This window comes from Lutjanus erythropterus, chromosome 23 (genome assembly GCF_056507025.1).
Source record: "Lutjanus erythropterus isolate fLutEry1 chromosome 23, fLutEry1.hap2, whole genome shotgun sequence".
Lineage (NCBI taxonomy): Eukaryota > Metazoa > Chordata > Actinopteri > Lutjaniformes > Lutjanidae > Lutjanus > Lutjanus erythropterus.
In genome coordinates, this window is record NC_139339.1 from 24,763,145 (window position 1) to 24,786,499 (window position 23,355).

General features: G+C 39.9%; 1 protein-coding gene across 1 annotated transcript; it reads left to right on the forward strand.

The window, feature by feature from the left end:
- The first annotated feature begins 1,873 nt into the window (after window positions 1–1,873).
- arsj (arylsulfatase family, member J) lies at window positions 1,874–22,488 on the forward strand. The gene is made up of 2 exons (XM_084712658.1): window positions 1,874–2,826; window positions 19,253–22,488. The coding sequence occupies exons 1-2, from the start codon at window positions 2,516–2,518 to the stop codon at window positions 20,646–20,648; spliced, it is 1,707 nt and encodes a 568-aa protein (XP_084568784.1). The 5' UTR covers window positions 1,874–2,515; the 3' UTR covers window positions 20,649–22,488.
- Window positions 22,489–23,355: the final 867 nt, after the last annotated feature.

Below are 23,355 nucleotides of genomic sequence, written 5' to 3' on the forward strand. Positions count from 1 at the left end.
GCATAAAATGGTTATAATCATGATGTATTATGACAAAATTATAACACAGCAAGATCCTTAACAAACTGAAAAGCCATTATGAAGTATTATGATATTTATATGTCTGTCTGTCTGTCTGTTTTGTCTTATTACATCATTTTCAGTTTTTTAGTCTTTGTCCTGTTATGTCTTTTTTGTCATTTTTGTCTTGTTATATCAGTCTTGGCTTGTAACGTCTTTTATGTTTTGTTACATCTTTTTTTTATTACGTAAGTAAATATATTCTCAAGTACAGATACCTGAAAAATCTACTTGAGTACAGCAACAATGTATTTGTACTGAGTTACTTCCCACCTCTGATTATAAGTATGTTTATAATGTTGACATGGGTGCCATAAAAGTGTTACTGATTTTTTATAACAGCAAGAAGCATATTAGTTGTGAGTGGCATCATCAACCCACAACTTGCAGTTCTGTATATAGATTTTGATGTATAACTGAAACAAAATGTTTTTTTTAAAAAAGCTTCTTCAAGGGTGTAAATGCCTAGAATTGCCATAGTTACCACTGAGGACACTGAGGTCATCTCATCTGTATTTCTTCTTGGACTTGGACTTTTTCTTGAGTTTTCAGTCCAGGTTGTTTGGCTGGACTGGAATCATGAGCTTCACAACTTTTCATCCAAGTAGAGATAAAGCTGTTGCACTTAGAATAGTATTTTGCAGATTCTTTAAAGTAAAACAAATATTTTTTTTCAGCCAAAGAGATGGTGGTTTCCTTGGAAAAGTAAGGCTTGGCAGTGAACAGCTGTGGTACTATTCATAAATCTATGTTAGTGTTTTTACTTGGAACCTTAAAGTACATTTATTTAAATATCTTGCCTCCATGGAGCCCCATTTGTGACTCACAACCTTGCAAGTGTCTGTTTGATTTGGTTACACATCATTGTCTGTGGGGAATGATCACTGCTTGGAATGATTAAATCATGGATTGACTGTGGGAAAACAAAAATATGACAAAATAACAGAAATAGGGGAGAACCGGTACGGAAGTAACACAGGACTAAATTAACACAGATTTCCTCCAAGCCTGTAACTGTGTCAGCATGCAGCGCTTACCAGAACAGTGAAAAATCATGAGTCAGAGTTTCAGAGTTTCGCCTGAAAGACTGCTTTGGATTACGATAAATGAATTCACTCAGTAATCTTTTTTGTTCTGTTTTTTAAATGACAAGTTGTGTTTCTTGCTTCATGTCTCATTGTCATGATCTCCTAACATATTTTTAAGTACTTGAACACATCCTGAAGTTTGCCATCTCAGAGTTTTTAAGGTTTAACTGTCAGAAGTCATTATCAGGACGAGGTAACGGATGTTTCTTTTGTTCTACTACAGTAAGGACTTACACCGACCAGGGCCAAACACTGGGTTTAGCCATTGTTGGAAACTTTTGGAACAATACGTACACAACTCAATAAATGTACAGGTCTAGTATTTTTATACAATTTATTGTAGCTACTAACTGCCTAAAACATAATATTCGTTTGTATATAATGTATTTTTGTATTTCCAAATTACAGAATACTTACATTTTTAATTAAATCACCCAATTTCTGGGAACTGGGACAAATCATGTCTTACCAAAAAAAAAAAAAAAAAACCTTTAAGACATATTAACGCTTAAAAATATTAGATATATACATATATGTATATACAGGTGTGTGTGTGTGTGTGTATATACGTATATATACATATGTATGCATGTATATATACATATACATATATATCTATATATATATATATATATATATATATATATATACATATATTTGTATTTCATTTGGAAACATCTGATGAGCAAGTGTTTGTAATTGGCAACAAGACATTTATTGATGCATTTGTGTCCATCTCTGCACAATGACCACATGACAGCTGTGTGCAGCGTTACTGCCAACTAAACCCTGGAGGTAGAGGTTTTCGAGGTGCTCGTGAACGCACCGTTACATAGTAGTAGTAGTGCAGCGCTGGGATGTGCAGAGGACGTACACATGGACCTGCCTCCTCCAAAAGACATCCAGTGTTTGTCTCCAGTCCTCAGTGAGCTCTCAGCTCGGAGGGGCTGCTGTCTGACAGGATGGAGGACATCTGCTGTGGACTGTCCGCACCGGCTGCTGCTGCTGCTGCTTCACTGTCCGTCAGTGCTGTGGGACTTCTGCGCGTCTTTTGACGAACACTTCACGGTCACAGGGGGATGACAGACTGTGCAGAGACTAACCTCCGTGTGGTGTAAAAGTTAAACGGGAGCTGTGTGTGGCTTCCACCGACACTGTTAAGTTATTTTAGGTGAGTTTTTTACCCACAAACCGACGCAGCTGTGTGTCAGTGGACTGTGTGTGTGGAGAAAAAGGACCGAACACGATGAGAACCCGATTCCCTGCTGCTGCTGCTCCCCCTGAACATGTGCAACACGTTACCGCCCGCACACACCGACCCGCCGAGCCGCAGTGACCGCGCCTGGAGCTCCCGATCCGGCTGAAACATGTATCTGTTGTGGGTGCCGGTGAGTTTGTTCCTCAGCTTCATCATTTCTCAGACGTGGAGCGTTCAATTGTCGTGGGAAAACTGGAACGCGCAGCCGCGCAACCGAGGGAACGAGTTCGACAAGCCGAGCTCTCAGCCGCACATCGTGTTCATCCTGGTGGACGACCAGGGCTTCAGGGATGTCGGGTACCACGGCTCCGAGATCAAAACCCCGACTCTGGACCGTCTGGCAGCGCAGGGAGTCAAGCTGGAGAATTACTACGTGCAGCCGCTGTGCAGCCCGTCCAGGAGCCAGCTCATGACCGGCAGGTACAGTCCACCACAGTCCACTAACTCTGCTCCTACTGCAGCCCACATTTAGTTTGGAGTTTACTGGATTGAATAAAAGACAAAGAGAGTCTTTCAGTCTGCAGTGCATCTGTCAGGGAGTCTTTGAAGTGCAAAGAAATTGTTGGAAAGCCCACAGTAAACTGACAGAGTACAGGGTATCATCCACCTGACTGTGCCACTTCCATCAAGTCTTAGCCAGGATTAGCAGATAAAGTAGGGGAGACTGGGGACGAGTGCAACAATTTGTGCATTTCTTCTAGTTACTCAGAGACTGTTTGGACAAGACCAACCATCAACGAACATTTGTCTGCTAATGACCCAATTAAATCAGTCATTAAGAATTTGATTGATTAAGTGAAATTAAAAAGACCTGGAATATAAGAGATTATTTATGTGCGTGCTCCACATGTTACGTGATATACAAAATATATGCATTTAATATGGAGGCCTTTATGTCTTTATATGTTGTTCTTAGAAAATATGCAATGTGTTGCTGTGGAAATATAGCTTTGAGTGAGAGGCAAAACACATTTAGTATTGTTTGGTAGAAGCAAAATTGCTATTTATTTATTTTGATAACTATTAATTGATTAATTGTGAATTTTACCAACAATCAACTAAGGAAAGTGCTTACATTTTGCAACCCATGTACTTAAATACGTTACGTTTATAGAAGTCGACAAAACAGTGATTCAAACTAAGTAGGCTTTGATCAATTTATGCATAAGGTCAGAGTAAACTACAGCTCATGATTAATTGCATGTTTCTGTTCGGAGGATTAACACTTGTTTCAACTGTCCCCCGTTGCAACCATCCCCAGTCTACCCTACAAGTCAACATATCTTTGTCGGGAGGATGAGGTCATCACCTGGATGCAAACAAAACACACATGTTCACCCTTGAGCATTTTGTATTTAAACAAATTAGAAATAAGACATTTTTGTAATTAATAATGAGATACTTACATAATATCTGACATGATGTGAGCAGGGAAGTCAACAAACAAGGAATTTCTGTGGTGTAGGCAGTAGCTCCTCTGGTATGTTTCAGTTCATAGACACTGCTGCTGCCTCCACTTGCCTTTACTTTTCACAGCCTGTAACAAAATCAGAGGTTTTTCCTGACATTCCAATAATGTGCTGCTCTGATTAATTACTGCAAAGCAGTCGTGAGGTAATAAACTGATCAGAATCAGACGGATCCTGACACATCTCATCCTGTTATCAGTGCGGTTACTAGACGATGCTTCTCAGAAGACACATGTCTGTGACCTTACACAGAGAAGGGTGTTATGGGTAACCATAGGTCACAGAAGTTTGCAACAGTGCCTTTTTTCAGTACTTTACTCTACCTTTAATGACAAAATGTAATGTGTGTTGCAAAAAATGAGTCCAAACTTATCAATTTCAACCTTGTTTTTACATTTTGTTATTTACTTCAAGCATTTTACACAACACACCTTCTTACCCCTCCCCCAAGCAACTGAAGTACATAAAAAATATGTAAAAGGTGTAACAAAATGAAAATTACATTACAGGTCTTGACACCTCTTGTTAGGTCTTTACATTTTTTTTGTCATGTTACATCTTTTCATTTTGTTACTTTGTTTTTGTGTCATTACATTGTACTTGTCTTGTTAAATCTTTTATGTTGTTTTTGTCTTGTTACGTCTTACCTCGTTTTTGTCTTGTTACATCTTATCTTGTTTTAGGTATTTTTAGGTCTTTTTCGTTTTGTTACATCTTTTTCATCTTTTTACTTCTTTTACATTGTTTTAATGTCATTACGTCAGATGCATTAAAACAAAAGTAACAAGCCTGTTTTGAAAATGTAAGGAGTAGAAAGTACAGATATTTGTATTAAAATATAGGGAGTAAAAATAAAAAGTTGTCAGAAGAATAAATACTCAGGTAAAGTAAAGACACCTGAAAAATCTACTTAAGTACAGCAACAAAGTATTTGTACTCCATAACTTCACCCTCTGACACTAAAATACTGTTCAGTACACCAAGCTATGGTTACAAAACTTATAGCAGGATCATGGGACATGGTCTTGATTCTGTATGGGAGGGTCTATAGTGTCAGACTTCAAAAACCCTGCCTCAGAGAAAGTTAGTAATTGGGCATTGAGTACAATTACTAATTGTTGAGTGTGCAGCAGGAAGCAGTAAAGAGATATTAGAGGGCGAGGCTGATTAACATATACAGTGTGATGGGGGGTGAGTTGCGGTTTGGCTTTGTAGTTTGCTTCCAGTATGTTTCACATCAGCAGTTTCCTTACTTTGTACATGCAGCTCTGCAGGGCTTCTCCTCTGCTGCCTCCACCATCTGTTCCACTCCTCAGCTCAAACGGAGGAGGCTCGCTGGGCACCGCTGCTTTTTGGCAGGCGTCCGAGAAAATAATGAGAAAAGTGCAGCCACCTCCTTGTTTCTCTGCTCTCTGAAAAAAAAACTCCAATCTCTGACATCAGCTCAGCTAACATCCATGTGGAGGTGGAGATTCAATCATGTTTCCAGGCTTGTTCTCCTTAATGGATGGCTGCAGACGAGCGTGTGTGTGTGTGTGTGTGGTTGAGCTTGAGTGATAGAACCTCATCCATCAACGCGTGAACATGAAAACCTCAGCTATCTGTGTCAGCTGGACACTCACTCAAGCTCCGAGAACAAAGTTACACAAAGTCTTTCTGGAACGCTTGCGCAGACTTGTCGAGGCAAATATGAGACCGGGTGAAGGACCGAATCCAAAATGTAAGCACTTCATAAGAGCCTGATTAAGTTTTTACAGGCTGTTTAAACCGGTTACCAGGGCAACTGCCTGTATCTGAACCCGGCTGCATGCTCACTGTATATAATCAGATTTTATTATTACTCTGTTTCTTTTGCTGTGCCTGCTAAAGGTCTTTGCTTTGGACTGTTGACTCTGTGTTTTTTCCCAAACTGTCACCCAGATGGACGGCTTGTCTGGCCTCATAAATTACTGAAAATACTCAAGAGACTGCAGAGTCAAAATAAACATTCAGAGACCAAAATCCACACGCTATCACTCCAGTCACTGATTGAGAATAATACCATCATTAATGCGAAAAGTTTTCTTTTTTTCTTGTTCAGAATCTTACAAGGCAGATTGCTGTCATGTGCAAACTCTTCCATCTGCAGACTGGAGTGAAAACTACAGTTTCCACACAGGGAAACATGGGAAAACCTGTGTTCACTGTTGGCGTGAATGGACAAACATGGGTTACTCAACCGGACTTTTACTTCATATTTGACACTGCTCAGAACTTGTAGGATGGAAGGAACACAGGATACTATAGGTGAATGGCGTCTCGCTACAGCATCAGCGCGCTACTTTTATCTTTACATTTTATGTAATCTTACTTTTAACAATGTTGGGCTTCATGTAAGAAGTTTTTCGTATTCTTCTTTTCTTACTTTTTTGCATACCAAGGGCTTGCACAAGCAAGCCACGTCACATTCAACAAATGTGCATAACTTTAGAAAAATTGGTTCTTTTAAATCACTCGTACACACCACTTAAGAAGAAATCTGTTTGTACGAGCAGTTCTTGCGTGAAGCCCAATGTCTAGGAAGTCGGAAGGAACCCATGCAGTTCAGCTGCTCCAACAGTAGACTCAAACTTTAATTTAGGAAAAAAAACAGATTGTAAAATACACAAGCCTTTACTTCATGAAGTGCACTGTTAATATCGCCATCCTAAAAGGAACCTTTATCAGTTAACGAGGGCCACTGTCTAACGTTGTCAGTCCACAGGCAACAGCAAAGAAGGTGTCAAGAAAGAAACCTCAGCTACATGAGATCTCGCAAGAATGAATGTTTAAACCGATGCGATTCTACAAGTAATGTGATTTGATATTATTGTTGCGACTAACGGTTATTTTATTATTGAGTACTTTGACAGTTATTTTCTTGATTAATTGATTAGTTGTTTGCTCCATAAAATGTCAGAAAATAGTGAAAAAATGTTGATCAGTGTTTCCCAGAGTCCACGTTGATGTCTTCAATTGTCTCATTTTGTCCACAACCCAAAGATCTTCAGTTTACTGTCAAAGAATTATTAATTAATTCTGAAAAAGTTTACAATAAATTTAATAGTCAATGAATAAGTAATTATTCATTGTAGATCTATTTAATATTAGAATTTATTTTGACTTTTATTTGCTTTTTTAACACTTGAGCATGGAAAAGGTTGAATCATTCACTTATAGAGACTGTATGTCCAAAAATAACACATAGGCACATCAAATGCCAGAGAGTCTATCTGACTTTTATTTCAGCAACATTCTTCTCATATGAAAATGAACCTGAAAACTGTCCTTTCAAAACCCTGACTACATATAAAAGTGGTGATAAAATGTACAATAAAATGAATAATAAAAAATATATACTTGAAGTAAAGTGCTGCATTTAGCTGGTCTTGCTATAACACTGATACATAAAATAGTGTCATGTGGTTGGATCTGTGCACTCTGGAAGTAATCCCAGAATGCATTGGTAGAGAGGAACAGAGAGACAGATATATTAGGTCTTGTATGCCTTAATTATGTGGTTTTCCAGTAATTAGTGTGGACATGTAGTTGTGGAACCAGGAACAGTAGTCTCCAAGTTATCGTTTGGTGATTTGTCGGTTAAAGGACAATTTCAGGTTAAAAACAAGCTAAATTTGGTGATTTTGTAATTTAAATAGTTGTAGAACCACAAAGAGAAAATTATCCATCCAGTATTTCATTATGAGGAAGCAAAAGTTTGACAAATGTCTGAAAAAAATAAAAGAAACTCAAGACCATCTTGTGATGCGATCATACCGGACCAAACGCCCATCAACATGCTGATGTTCGGGACTCATGATTACTCAGTACTCATGCTTTGAATGACCCATCTTCGAACCTTGCCTTCATTTTGGTCTCAACTACACATCTAAGAAATTTGATACTTGACTGTATCTTGCATAGTTGCACATATAAACTCCTGGCAAATTACTTAAAACCACTTCTGCAGTAGTTCCTGCTACATAAAGTGTCTCCAGCACCACATTTTGCTATGATGGACACAGTCTGGGTGAAAACTGCTGTTCAACCAAATTTAGCCAGATTGTTGTCAGGGTGTTTTGACCTGCAAATCACCAAAGCAACGCTTAATGGGCTGGAATAAATCCTCTAATGCTTGTTATCTGAGAAAGTTAAGTAATTACTTGTAAGCAGCTGCTTAGATCCTTCTATTTACTGACACGTGAGTTGAATAGAGCAGGTTTTAAATACTGTGGTGGTTGATTTTCCTCATCTGTGACTGTACACCTTGTGAAGCAGCAGCAGGGTGTACTGTGCAGTAAGTAGTTGTTAGTAAGTTGATTTTGGACAGAAGTAAACCATTTAGGAAAAATCGGTCCACATTAAAAATGGCTAGTGTTCCTTTGGATTTTGGAAACTTATTAAGGTCTGATCTCGATGAATTGATAAGGTTGTAAAAACTAAGAGAGTGAAGATTAAAAGAGATCTGGCACATTTATAGAAGGAGTTGTGTGCAGCTGGTGTTGGACCCGTAGCAAAGCACTTTAACCTTCCAGCAACAGGAGCCTGAGAAAAGATTTCCATGCTGTCCGCCCCCTGGGAAACTTGCAGCATCAGAAAAATTTCAACCTGTCTGGTTTTCTTTAAGCTGCACTGATGAGATTAGAGGCTTAAAGTCAGAGTCTTTCTTCAAGTTATGAGTTGTTGTGCTCTTCAGCCCCATCAGGTGCCCACTGATCTTTACTGATCATGAGAGGTGGATTGCCAAAGGCGGGGGCAGAGGTTACTCCACCGAGCAGCACCTAAAATTGAAAAATGTTGGATATGTGTGAGGAATGTGTACCTGACATGGTGAACCAATATTTCTGAAACCTTTCCATGTGTTTTTGATCCTTTGTAATTAAGTATAGACACTTCTGGGGTGTCAAAGATGAAATGTTCTAGAGCTGGAGAACCTTAGAAAGTTACCTGTCCTGACAAATCCAGCATGTGGACTTTCTGACACGTTCCATACATCATAAACACACCTTTCAGCTCTTACATCAGTGTCTGAATCTCTTGCTCTTTTGACTTCTTTTCTTAAGTCTTGGTCAACTAGGCACCTGCAGGTAAGATTCAGAGGTGGGACCAAGACCTTGCAAGTCACAAGTTTTTGCCCTCAAGTCGCAAGTCAAGATAGGCAAGTTCCAAGTAAAGTCCAAAACTTTGAGCTTTCGAGTCCTAAACAAGACTGAACGTTCTTGTGCAACTTAAGATGTTCTTGCATGTCCATCTGTAATGTTTACCTCACATGTTTTGCATACTGCAATCTGTTTTGTTGACCACTGCATTTGGTATCATTTTTTCCAGCTGGAGCTCAGTCACATAATGTTAGTTCTTCATTGTTCTCTCCTAGAACTTGATTGGATGCTGTCAGTTTGGTTCAAACAAAGTGAATCGGAGGAATTAAGTGTTGCTGCTGGGAATGAATAGTTAGTTGATTCCAGAAATAAAGGTAATGAATTGATTTGTGGATTCATACTTTTTAGATAACAGATTTTTTAGTCTTTGGGTCTTTGTCAAGTATTTTCACATATGAAGGCTCAAGTCCAGGTGAAGTCATGAGTCACTGGTGTTGCAAGTCTTCTTCATCAAATTTGTAACTTGAGTCTGACTCGAGTCCAAGTTATGTGACCTCGAGTCCACAGCTCTGGTAAGATTGCAGTAAATATTAAAGGAATAGTTCACCCAAAGATGAAAATTAAGTCATTATCTACTCACCCCCATGCCGATTAAAGGTCGGTTTATTTTGTTAATCCACAAAACACTGCTGGAGTTTCACAGCAAAATAGTGTTGCAGAATCTCCCCCAAAAAAGAAGTGAATGGTGACCAATTTTCAAACATAAAAATAAACTAAATAAAAGCATAAAATGCCTCCATAGTGCTTGTCTGGCATAACCCAAGTTCCCTAAAGTTCCAACATGCTGTTTGCACACGTCACACATTCTATGGTTTTACTCTGTTTTTGCATTTGAAAACTGGTCACCATTCACTTCCATTGTTTGGGAGATTCTGCTCGACTCCAGCAGTGTTTTGTGAACTAACAAAATAAACCCGACCCTGAATTGGCATGAGGGTGAGTAGATAGTGACTGAATTTTCATTTTTGGGTGAACTGTCCCTTTAAGGGTGTCACAATTCTCAAAATCCAAGGTTCAATCTGACTTTCGATTTAAGGTCCCAGTTCAAAATTAGACATTATTTTCAGCACTGATAGGTCTGACATTGTTAGACTATCACAGTTTCCAAACTGAGGGGCACCCCTAGTTAATATCTGGTTTAACATTTCCCTTTTACATTTCAAGCAATGGTATGTGCACTGTACAGACGGTCTTGTCTTTATGATCACCCTTGGCCACGCTTCCTGCGGCTACAGGTTTTTAAGTTGCTGTCACTCTTGTCAAGCAAAGAAAAACCTGATTTAAAACTAAATTAAATTTCATTATCAGTCTCCTACATCGCTGCATGAGCTACCGTCCATCAACAAACAAAAGATGAAGAATGCACTCTGAGGCCCCGGGTCAATGAGGAGCAGACTTCAAGCAAAGATAGTGGCTTTATTCCAAAAAGCACCTCTGTCATCCTTGAACACTGTGCTCTATTATATTATAGCCCACTGGATTTGAGTAAGTGTGGGGTCTTTTTTTCACTCTTCTTCACCCGCTACAACTCCATCCCCTACTTATTCACACAGTTCCCATCTGTCCACACTTATCTCAAACTTGTCTTAGCCTCTCAGTCACCCTTTCCTTGTTGTTTCAGTGATCTGTCACTCTTTCACTTCCCTTCGGTCTGTCCTAGAGGGGTTTGGATTTGTTATAAAAGAGGTCTTGGGAAAAAAAGAACCTTCATTAGCTGTTAGAGCCTGTAAAATAGAGATCTTAAGTCCATGGAGGGAGCAGAACTGAAGAGAGATATTCAGAGATAGCAAATGAAGAGCCTGCAGAAAGGAAGAGCTAAGTAAGACGAACTTCTCCAGGGCTGACTTTGATTAAATGCAGAGCGCTGAGTCGAGGCTGCTTATTTGAACCATATGTGAGGAGGACGTGGAGCAGGAATACAAGCAAAGGCCCCAGCCTGGGCAGCAGCAGGACTGCTCAGGAACCTCCACAACCTCAGTGGCTGGAGCAGTGGCCAATGCACTTGTCTTGTGGGACTTGAGCGATTGCCAGCATTCAGTGATTTGAATTTAATGGCGTGTGTGATTTGTTGGCCTTGTGGCTCAGCGGTTGTGTAAATAAACGAGAAAGATAGCATGATTATAGCGGAGTTTAAGACCATAACTCTGCTTTTCACTCGAGGAATGCAACAGCACCCGTGGCGTGATAAGATAGGGAAATGAGCCGCTGTCTGCTAGAAGTATTTTCCTGTGTGTACGTGGCATTAATCCATGCTGGATAAAGGATGCAGACATACTTGACCCCAAAGCTTTGGACCTTGCGCTGTGGCTGTCTGTTCATGCCCTGTTTGGTTTAAAAAGAACCTATAAATCAGTCAGGTTGGACATGTGGACAGGCTACAGGGAAGGAGGGAAGATCTCTAGAGGGTAGTAGTTACTGCAGTCATTATTTCAAGGCCTCATAAATACTAAAGACCTAGAACTGTCCTTCAGGTGCCCCAAAACCTGCAAAGTCAAGACCTAGTTCCCTTGCGAACCCCCTCATATGTCAAAGAGAAACAACACAGGGGTACTTTGAAAGCCTTTGCGTTTCACCTTGCACCGTTCTCCGTCAAGACCTCAGGCTGGTTTGACTGATTTGTAGAGCGATCACAGGCTGCACTTTGCATGACATTCTCATTACACGGCTGTAACCTTATGGTATGTGAACACCACCAAACCTGCAGGAGTTACAAAAGCAGGGCTTGGGGCTCTTGAGGGGTTGGAACTTAAACACATACACATGCATCTTTTAATAAATTTGTATATGTATGTGGACTCTATACTTGTGCTTCTCTGGATCGTATCATCCATTCTGTTCACTTCGGGTTCTACAAAGCGTTTTTATTCCAGTTCCAGTGCTTTCTTGGCATTGATGCAAAGTGCCTGACAAATAAAAATAAATGAATTTAATGACAGAAGTGGAAAAATGATCCTTGTATAAGTGGAATGAATACAAATGGAGATTGAAGATAATGGAGCGTATTATATCCAAAAAACATTTTATGGACATTTATTGGCTAGTAACAAGGCTAAATTCACCATACTGTGCTTGTGGAAAGTCTGGAGGGATTATGGACAACAAGGTTTTACAAGTACTCACTCTTCACCAAGTTAATTACATATATATATATATATATATATATATATATATTTTTTTTACCAAAGAAGTGGGGTAAACAAGTTTCTTTATGGCATTCCCATGCCAGGCTTGGTTGATTTCTTGTTGTTGATGTTGTTGTCTTACCCACAAACACATGTTGCCTGTACTTCTTCCCTTCATTCCCATCCCTTAGTTCATTGCATTTGAATCTCATTGCCTAATGACAGACCAACAAAGCCTCCTCTATCCCCAAGTGTGCATGGTTGTAGTTGGGTTTCATGGCTCCCCCTGCATAGACCACCAAGTGACAAGAAATTCCTCTCATCGCCATATGAAACCAAGACACTCTCTTGGCTCCCAGCAGGGCCGATGTGGTCTCATTTTGAATTCACTGACCTGACCTCAAAGACTTGCAATGAATAGAGGTATCAAATTCGGAATTGTGCTGTATTATTATCCTTAGGAGTTAAACATTTTTAAAGGTCCTGGGAACCGGCTTTGAAATCCGTGGGAATTGTTTTTGCCAAGTTGTAAACATTACAGTTTCCTAACCTAATTTCCAAAGGTTTTGGAGGCATCAAACCCAGATGGCATTGTGTTTTCGCAAAGCACAGTGCAGGACAGACAGTATAATTTCTCCCAGAGAACATGCAGCTCTGCCACCAGGTTCGTCCAAAACGTCTCCGCCAACTGCAGCTGGAATTGAAACACTGATGATCAGTGGTCAGGGCTTCCCCCCAGGAAATTGGTTAGTGGATGTGGTAAGAGCTGACACAGTTGGATACACAGAAGCACTCTGAATGGTGTGTACATACCTACCTAGCTACAGCTAATATTTGTTCAGTCATTGGCTGTTTAATCATTTACAGTGTGAGAATAGTAACTATGATAGATATCCTACACAGTGCATCAGCTTCAAAGTCTGATTATCCAGGCTGGAACACTGAGCAATGCTTATTCTAGTTGGCAAAACTGGCTATATTAATACTGTCATATTGCTATCCTTTTCATCTGTTTCAAGTTACAACCCACTCAGTTTAGCTGCATGATGAGATTTCAGTAGGTGGATAGCAGCAGCCTGTAGTAGACCTCTACAGGCTAGTAGGATTGGAGCCGAATTGCGTCTTCCTGCTGCCAATTCAAAATACTGAACACAGATGTTACACCCGGCAACTACTTTTTCTCTGAAAGCACCTTAAGTCGACCTTAAGTCTACAGCCATGCTAGCGGCTCTTTGAGCTTCCTTTGAGTTAAATGCTAGCATCAGCATGCTAAAAAGCCCACAGTGACAATTTATAGCAAGTATAATGCTTATTATGTTCACTAGCTTATTTAAGAAGAGGACACTGTTATTTTGGAGGTATATAGTCATGAAGTTTTTTTTGGTTTTTATTATTTAGGCTTTCATACATTTTCTTTCAATCAGTCATTCTGCATACATTCATATGACTCTTAAATGTCTTAACAAAAGTATACAAGTCAACTTTATCAGACCTATCAAAAGGGAGGGAAAACAGAACTAAGCAACACAAAAAGCAGAAATGGAAAGACTGTCAATTATAGCCAAAACATCTTAGAAATGTACCCACCCATAACAAGACAAAAATGATATAAAAGATGTAACAAGACAGAAATTAAGTAACAATACGTATGAAGATGAAAATTATGTAAAAAGAAGAAAACAACTTAAAAGGTGTAACAAGACATAAGACATAACAAGAAAAAAACGCAGTAAAACGGCAAGACGAAAACAACGTAAAAGATGTAACGACAAATATAACGTAACGACAAAAATGATGGGACAAAGGACAAGAACAGCTTAAGACAAAAACAAAACAGAGAGGGAGACTCGATCGCAGAGAAAGGGTGAGGTTTAGTTAACTTTGCACAGAAACAGCTGGTAGAAATGTCCTTTGATTTTTTTACTTTTATACCTTGAGTAAATTTCAGAGCCTGTACATTTTCACTTTTACTTGAGTAAAGAAGTTGGATCTGAACTTCTACTTTTACCAGTCTTTTTTACACAAGTATCCCTACTTCGACTTAAGTAAAGAATTTGTGTGCTTCTGGGGAAAAGCCAGAGATGTTGCAGAGAATTTCTCACTATCTCAAATATCAAAAGAAGTCTACTTTCTGCAATGAGAGAAGTGAGTAACTAAAATTTTTATTGCTGATGACTTAAGTTGACATGCTTATTTTATCACAGATGTCCCTAGGTCATGCAGGAGTTAAGTAAAGTTCACCAAACTAAAACAGAAGCATCTTTAAACTGGCTGAAAGACAATCATATGGCCTAGCCAGCTGTGCTACATGCAGGGTAGTTTGTATGTGTTTGCAGTTGCAGTCTGTGATTTTATGGGCACATGTGTAGTGTTCACTGTAGGCTATTGTTTTCGTTGAGTAGGTTTTGAGTTGTAAATCACAGAGTTTATTACTATGTTTGGAATGTTGCACACACCACACGGCGGTGCAGCCCTTGAAGGACTTTTGCATTCTCAAGGGGCGATGGAGGTTTGCTGGGCCTGACCACCTTCTGGTTCTCCTCCAACTGAATCCTCCTCTCTGGAAACCTAAACCAGACACTTATTTTCACTCCCTCTCCCTGGTGACAGCTTGACTGCACACCGCTAACCTCAGGAGAGAGCGAGGGAGGGTAAGAAGACCTAAGAAGGGGAAGAGGCATCTGGCTGCATCAGTACCTTGTCCCCTGGGCGTCTTGCGTTCACTCAAAGCAGAGGCAGGGAGTCAGACAGAAATAAAGTCAGACCTCATTGTCCTCATCTTCTGAGAGCTGCTTCCAAAGTCCCAGCTGGGTTGCCTTGCTGTGGGCCAATAATACAATCAGTCACAGTCTTGATAATGATGAAGTTGGCTCAGCTCCTTTTAAGTCAGACCACTAATCCCACAGCTCATAGTCACCCCTGCCAAGGAGGTTGTGTTTTTGGTGCCGTCTGTCTGTTTGTCAGCAAGATTACGGAAAATCTACAGGCCAGATTTTTATGAAGCTTGTTGGAAGGGTGTAGCATGGACCAAGGAAGAACCCATTAAATACTGTAGCAGATCCCAATCTCTAGGCAGATACACCAATTGTTTTTCCACTTTCATTAACATCGCAAGATAGTGCATCTGGCCTTGGCAGAGATCTGTACAGTCCTTGTACCTTTCTAGTTTTAATTGATTTCATTCATAGCTGCAGCTAGTAGTCTACTCAGAATTATTTCAGGGTCTTCACAGGTCCAAAGTTTCTTACCTGATCTAAAATTTCCTAATTCAAAACCTGTTGAAGACCTACCTGAAGCTGAAGCATAAATATGTTTTCAAAAAAAGAGACCCCGACCAAAAGTGATCTGAAAATAGTCAGGGCCAGTCCAAATACACATAAGGAAGTTTAATTAGACCTGAGCCAAAATGCAGTTGACCCAAATAGACAGAACATCAACACTGGCAGAAGCAGGATGAGTTCACACGCACTGCCTTAAAAAAAAATCCCAGATTTTCTTCTACAATGATGATGACGCATCAAAGAATGAAAACTGATTGTGACTCCACTTTGATCCACTTGAGATTAATCATATTCACACACATACCGGGACCCACAGCAATAGAACAAGTCCCTGCCTGGACCCAAATAGACCAAAAGGGATAGTTCAACATTTTGAGGAATATGCTTATTCACATTCTTTCCCGGTTGTTTTAGCTTAGCCTAAAGACTCAAAGCAGCAGAAAACAGCCAGCCTGGTTCTGTCTGAAGATAACAAAAGCCCCCTCCCAGCACCTCTAAAGTCACTAAAGCCCCTTTTACACAGAACAAAAAAAAAAAAAAAAAACACTACCACCCACTAACATCTGGCCTCTGTCTTCAATGGTATTATGTTTTATAATGGTACAATGCTGTGGTTAAGATCTGCGTAGGTTTAGGGACAAGAAACCACCTGGTTAGGGTTAGGGAAAGAGCTTGGTTTGGGGTGAAATGTTCACTCTCACAAGATCACGCAGTCACATGAGAATCCATCGTGCCCAGCTTCAATTTATCAGCTTGTGTCTGCACCAAAAATGGTGCAGCAAGTCAGCGACAGGCATGGTTTAAGGCTTGACAACAGTGGGAAGGATCCATGGAAGTGTTGATCTGATTGCGGTTCACACATGCTAGACATGATTGACAGATGGTTCATCCAATCACCTGCCAAGTGTTTTTTTTAAAGTGCCTGCCCTTCTCCAAACAGTTTCTAAGGACGACTTCCCAGATGGTTCTGTGTAATGAACCATCTAGGGTGTGAGGTTACAGTTCATCAATTGGACTCTTTTTCATTCATGAAAATATGATTAAACCCAACCTCAATGCACCAATGTTGAATAAAAAAAATATATTGTGCAAGATAAACGTGTTTCTTTTAGTTTTAAAACTAGAAATATCAGAGACACTTCAGTCATGATGCACTGATGCTCAAGACCTAGCCCACTCATTACACCGTAAGCAACTGGTTTTGGTAGAGAGCCATTACGTAATCTTGGACAAAGGCAAGCTGCCCTCCTTTGAGTAGGAATCTAGACGTCAGAGCTAATAGTTTACAACATATAACACATAATAACAGTGCTGTTTTTATTTCCCTTTGTCAGGGTTATCAAGGAAGCATTTACGTCACTTTGGAAAGTTCTTCTGAAGCTGGTCATTGGGCGACGCTCACAATCATTCAGTAATCAGTGACGTGGTGGTGTGGGAATGGCAACTCCACTGGGTGGAAAGTGTTTGTTCGGCTTTGGAATTCATCAACAATTGTGTAATACGCCTGAAGATATAGTGTAGTACAGTAATTTTGAGCTAAATGGAAATACAATTTGATTAAATTACCCCACATTTTGGACTGACTTAATCCTTCTTTACTGCCAAGAGCACATGAGGCTTTGCATTTGCAGTGAAAGGGATTAGAAAATTATATCAAAATTCCTCAATACACAATGTCTGTCCATCTCTGCTGTATTAGCTTGCTGCCAACATGGCTGCCACAGCATTATTAGCTCCAGGTCACAGCTTGGTTTCCTGTATAATCTTGATTGACGGGTCTTCTGTTTTTGCTCTGGGCCTCCCCACCTCAAACCACCGTTACTCATCCTCCTCCTTTCACTGCAGTGTTAAACATCATTTGAACATCTCCGTGCTTTTGGTTTGCCAGCCTATAAGCACTCTTCTGTCTGCTTAAATGTGTTTGCCTTGGACTGAATCCATTGTAATTGAGATTGTATTGAATAATGTGTCAGTGTATGATTTCCAATACAAAGATTCGCTCTGTGACTGGACAACCTATTGCCTTCAAATGGTCTATGAGAGGAAACCTTTGTGGGAGGAAAAAAAATCTAGTTTTCTTTTTTAAAATTGGCAGAATTTTCAGTGATTAGATTATTTTATTGAAATGCCATACAGTAGCATGTTAACATTATATAAATAAACTCATGCAGCAGAGCTTATTATCCTATCTGGACCAGTTTGCAAGGTAATTGTACAACTCTTTGACAGTTTGAACAAGGAATATAAAGAAAGGCTTTGCAGCCTTTTAGGAAACATAGCCAAGTCGTAAATGTCATTTAGTGGAAGGAAGGAAAGTCGAGGCATAATACCATCAGCTGTATGTCATGGCAGACTGAATCAACATGGTTTGGTACTTCAGTTTGTTACAGAAAATTAATTTATGATCAGAGGTAACAAAAGTGCACACATCCTTTACTCAAGAAGAAGTACAGATACATGTGTAAAAAAATATATAAAGACTGGCAAAAGGAGAAGTACTGATTCAGCTTCTTTACTCTGGTAAAAGTGTAAAAGTAAAGGCTCTGAAATGTACTCAGGTTATAAAAGTAAAAAGCTGTCCTCTAAAGGACATTTCTTCCAGCTGTTTCTGTGAAAAGCTAACTGAAAATGACCTTTTCTCTGTGGGTGAGCCTCCCTCCCTGTCTGTTTCATCTTGCTATGTCTTTTACATTGTTTTTCGTCTTGTTTTGTTATTTTTGTACTGTTAGGCCTTTTATGTCATTTTCATCTTGTAACATCTTTTTTACATCTGTTATATTGTTTTATCTTGTTGTGTTTTTTTCATCATGTTAGGTATTTATTACCTCATTATGACTTTTTTGTCTTGTTACATCTTTTACGTCATTTGTCTCATTATGTCGTTGTTGAATCTTCTATGCTGTTTTCCCTGTTTTGTCTTTTTTTTTGACTAGTTACGTCTTTTATGTCATTTTTGTCTGGTTAGGTTGTTTTTGTCCTGTTGTGTTTTTACACCATTTTAGTCTTCTTACTTCTTTCACATTGTTTCTATCTTGTTAGGTCTCTTACATAGTTTTCATCTGGCTACATTTTTTGCGGCATTTTCATAGTTTTTTTTGTTACATCTTATACATCATTTTCGTCTTGTTACGTCTTTCACGTCACGTTTTTGTCTTTTTTGGTTTTATTGTGTTTGTTATATAATTTTTGTCTTATTGCATCTATGTTATGTCTTTTTGTGTTGTTACATATTTTATATCTGGTTGCATTTTTTCATCATTTTCATTGTTTTTGGCTTGTTCCATCATTTTCATCTTGTTATGTATTTTTACGCATTTTGCCGTGTTGTCATGTTTTACATCATTTTTGTCTCATTACTTCATGTTGGGTCATTTTGGTCTTTCTACATCATCATTAGGTCTATATGTAGTTTTTGTTTTGTTAGATCTGTCATAAGCCTGCACTGATGAATACACCAAGTAATCTATTTCGGTTAAAATCAGTCTTGATGTTGCAAAGGTGGCGCAGAATTATGCACAATAAAAATTAAAAATAATGTATCAAGCTTCTTTTGAAAATGTAAAGAGCATAATACTAATATTTGTGTTTAAAATGTGGGGATAAAAGTAAAAAAGTTGCTAAAACAAAAATACTCAAGTAAAGTACAGATACTTGAAAACTCTACTTAAACAGCTAGGGGACACAGTACTCAGTATTGAGTAGCATAAATATTTTGAACGAAGAGAAGACAATTTTTGTATTAATTCTTTGAATATGATACTGTCTCTGATGGGGTGATATCTGTTCTTATTTTGCAGGTATCAGATCCACACAGGCCTTCAGCACTCCATCATCCGACCTACCCAGGCCAACTGCCTGCCCCTGGAAAATGTCACCCTGCCGCTGAAGCTCAAGCAAGCTGGCTACTCCACCCACATGGTGGGCAAGTGGCACCTGGGCTTCTACAAGCGTGGCTGCATGCCCACCCAGCGTGGCTTTGACACATTCTTCGGCTCCCTGCTAGGAAGTGGGGACTACTACAGTCACTATAAATGTGAAGGGCCCGGTATGTGCGGCTACGATTTGTACGAAGGGGAAGAGGCAGCTTGGGAGCAGGACCGTGGCATGTACTCAACAGTGATGTTTACTCGCAAGGCTATCAGCATCTTAGCCAATCACAACCCTCGCAGACAGCCTTTGTTTCTCTACTTAGCCTATCAGGCAGTTCATTCACCGCTACAGGTTCCTGCCCGCTACCTCGAGCGCTACAAGGGCATTCCAAACTTGCATCGTCGCAAATATGCTGCCATGGTGTCCTGCTTGGATGAAGCTATCCACAACCTCACGATAGCGCTAAAACGCTACGGGTACTATGACAACACAGTCATAGTGTACTCCTCAGATAACGGTGGCCAGCCATTAGCAGGTGGAAGCAACTGGCCGTTGAGGGGGAGTAAAGCCACCTACTGGGAAGGCGGGATCAGGGCGGTGGGCTTTGTTCACAGTCCCCTGTTGGTGAACAAAGGGACAAAATGTCGAGCTTTGGTCCACATCACTGACTGGTTCCCCACACTGGTGACCCTGGGTGAAGGGACTTTAGACGAAGATCTAAATCTGGATGGGTACGATGTTTGGGAGGCTATCAGCGAAGGGCGCCCATCTCCTCGCCAGGACATTCTTCATAACATTGACCCAATCTACATCAAAGCCAAAAATGGTTCGTGGAAGGCTGGGTATGGCTTATGGAACACAGCCATCCAGGCAGCGCTCCGGGTAGGCCACTGGAAGCTCCTGACGGGTGTTCCCGGCTACAGCGACTGGGTTCCCCCACAGACCTTCTCCAACCAGCAGATAATCAATCGCTGGCATAACGAGCGCGTCCGCTGGGACCGGGGCAAGTCCATCTGGCTGTTCAACATCACAGCCGACCCTTATGAAAGAGTGGACTTGTCTCAGCGCTACCCTCACATAGTAAAGAAGATGCTAATGCGGCTAGCACAGTACAACAAGACTGCAGTGCCTGTACGCTACCCAGCTAAGGACCTGCGCTCTAATCCTCTGTACAACGGGGGCGTGTGGGGACCCTGGTACAAAGATGAGAAGGAGGAGCAACAGGTGGATGAGAGATACAATAACTTGTTCACCAACCACCTTGGGAAAAAAAGGTGGAAAAAGAAATCAAAGACCAGAAAGTTGAAAAGGAGGGTAGAATAGTAGCCTGCACCATTTTTGAAAGACTTTGGTTGCCTTTTCTCAGGGATTGACACTTCCTGTTTCAGGATTGTCTTCTTCAGACATTCTAACTCCAGTTAGTTTTAACTTGACTCCAGTATATACTGTATGAAAAACAATGTGGATGGACGTTTGAAATGTCTCAAAAGAATTAGAGATGTTCCGATACCATTGTTTCCTTCCCGAGTCTGATACCTGAAATTTGTGTACTGGCTGATACCAAGTACCGATCCGATACCAGTGTGTTTTAACAGCTGTATATTACTAACCCTGCATGGATGTGATATGAATGCTGTCACTGTTGTATAGTCTGGCTCAGGTTAAACCCTTTGTAAAACATGAACAAGTTCATACAGAGAATGAATGCCATAGAACATGACTTTGCCATCCTGGAGGGAAAATGGCGTACAGGATTCTACTGGGGAGTAGCAGGGTCCTGATTCTAGGTTAATACATTTTGTGATATCGGATCCTACATAGAACTGCATACTCACCAACTAGAGCTGCAGCAATTAATCAATTAATCAGTTAGTCAGTTGAAAATTAGTTGTCAACTATTTTGCTAATCAATTTCAATTGTTTCTGTCATTTTTCAAGCAAAAGTCTCTAACCTTGTTTCAGCCTCTTAAATGTAAAGAGTTTGTGGGGTTTGGATTGTTGGTTGGACAAAAACATCATTATGGGCTCTAGGATATTTGATGCATTTTTGGAAGCATTTCTGACAGTTTTTTCAATATTTTATAGATGAAACTATTAATTCATCAATTGTGAAAATAATCGTCATCATGAGTTGCAGCCCTATCGCCGATATTTGATCCAGTATTTTAGGCAGTAACTGAGGCATTTTTTCCAATACTGGTATCAGTATCAGAACAACCCTGAAGACTTTTGGGGTTAAGACATTACATGATATCCATTAATGCAAAGACGTCCATACTCATCAATTAGAGCTGCAACAATTAGTCAATTAGAAAATGTAAGAGAAAATTACTTTTAAATTATTTTTCAAAAAAATGTCAAAACTTGGCTTTCACTTTACTTTGGTTCCAGCTTCCTGAATCTCAGGATTTGCTGGTTTACTTTGTCAATTATGATGGTAAATGTAGAGTCTATGGGTTTTAGACTTTTGGTTGCACAAAAGAAGCAACTTAAAGATATCACTTTGAGAACTTCTAATGAGCACGTTTCATATTTTTTGACACTTTACTTGATAAACAATTAATCGTTAAAACAAACTAAATAATTGCCAGATTAATCTGTTATGATAATAATAATAATAATCGTTAGTTGCAGCCCCATCGCCAATACCTGATCCAGCATTTTAGGCAGTATGGGAAGTATTTTCCAATACTGGTATCGGAATAACGCTTCAGAGAATTAAGAAAAAGATCCACTCGTTCGAACACTACTGTCATGCCCAGACACAACTGAGACCTCATGTTAATGTTAGGGGCATTTAAAGAATGTTTATTTTTCTAGATTGTGTTGCATGCTTGAACTTTTTTGTCACCTTTGGATTGTTCTGTAGATTTATGTTTCACTTAGACTAGAAAATAAATCCTCCTAGACAGTTGCCATAAATTTTGGCGACAGAGAAATAAAGTAAGACATAGTTCTATTATGTTGATTGCAGCGATAGCGAATCGCGGAAACAGATGTAGGATTTATGTGATGTGTGAGTTGATGTACGTTGCTTTTATAAGCAGTCTGTCTGAACTTTTAGAATAATAGATTTTGTTCCCTCTTTTAGATGATGTCTGGTCTGGCACCAGGCCAACATGAATGTAAGACAAACTAACAAAATAAAAGCCCCAGACACAAAGCTCTTTGTCTCCTCCGTTCTTTCAAGCTCTGTCTGGTTTGCATTTTATCACAGCCTGATTTCGTTTATTCTGATGACAATAACTACTCTTGTAACTGGAAAGTTTTAACGTATTGCTGACACGCGGCCACTAAGTACATTTATTCATGGAAAATACAGTAAAGAGGGATCCGACTGGTGATAAAGACCTAATTTGCTTTCCTGTAGTCCTTACAAAAGGCCTGCCTCATCAGTCATGGTGTGTAGTACAAGATGTGATCAAGGAAAAATGAGAAGTGGAGTGAACATAAATTACAATCTCTAAAACTGTATTTTTCATATGTGTCTGTTGCTTGGAGCCCATATAAACAGTCCCCAAGATCCCAAGTTCAACATGTTGACTGACTTGAGCTGTTCATGAGTTCACTTGTAGATGGTTTGGTCTACTTTACAGCCCAATTAGCTATTTTAATGACACTAAATGACTTCTAAATGTACTGTACCCTCCAAGATTTATAGTTGCCTAAAAAAAGAACATGTTCTGCTTTGTTCTTATTTGCTTCCCAAGCTTGTCTATTTGTCTTTTAATTAGCTAACCAAGCTGCTCTTGTGAACAATGCAAGGCTGCGGCTCTGATACGATCTTGAACATTGTTACGAACACAAGAAACAACTGGAGCTCCAGAGACGAGGGGCTTTCCCGTGGAAGGAGCGCCAGGGCTGCGCCGCACGTCCCTCCCATCCACGCCGGCTTGGATCCCCCTGCCTCAGCGCCGTACGTCGAGCCAAGTTATGACCTCAGAATGTTCAGGCACCGACTCAACTTTCACAGCGACATTTGTGTTAACAGCTTATGGTGATATGAAGATGGCTCTTTCGAACCTTAACC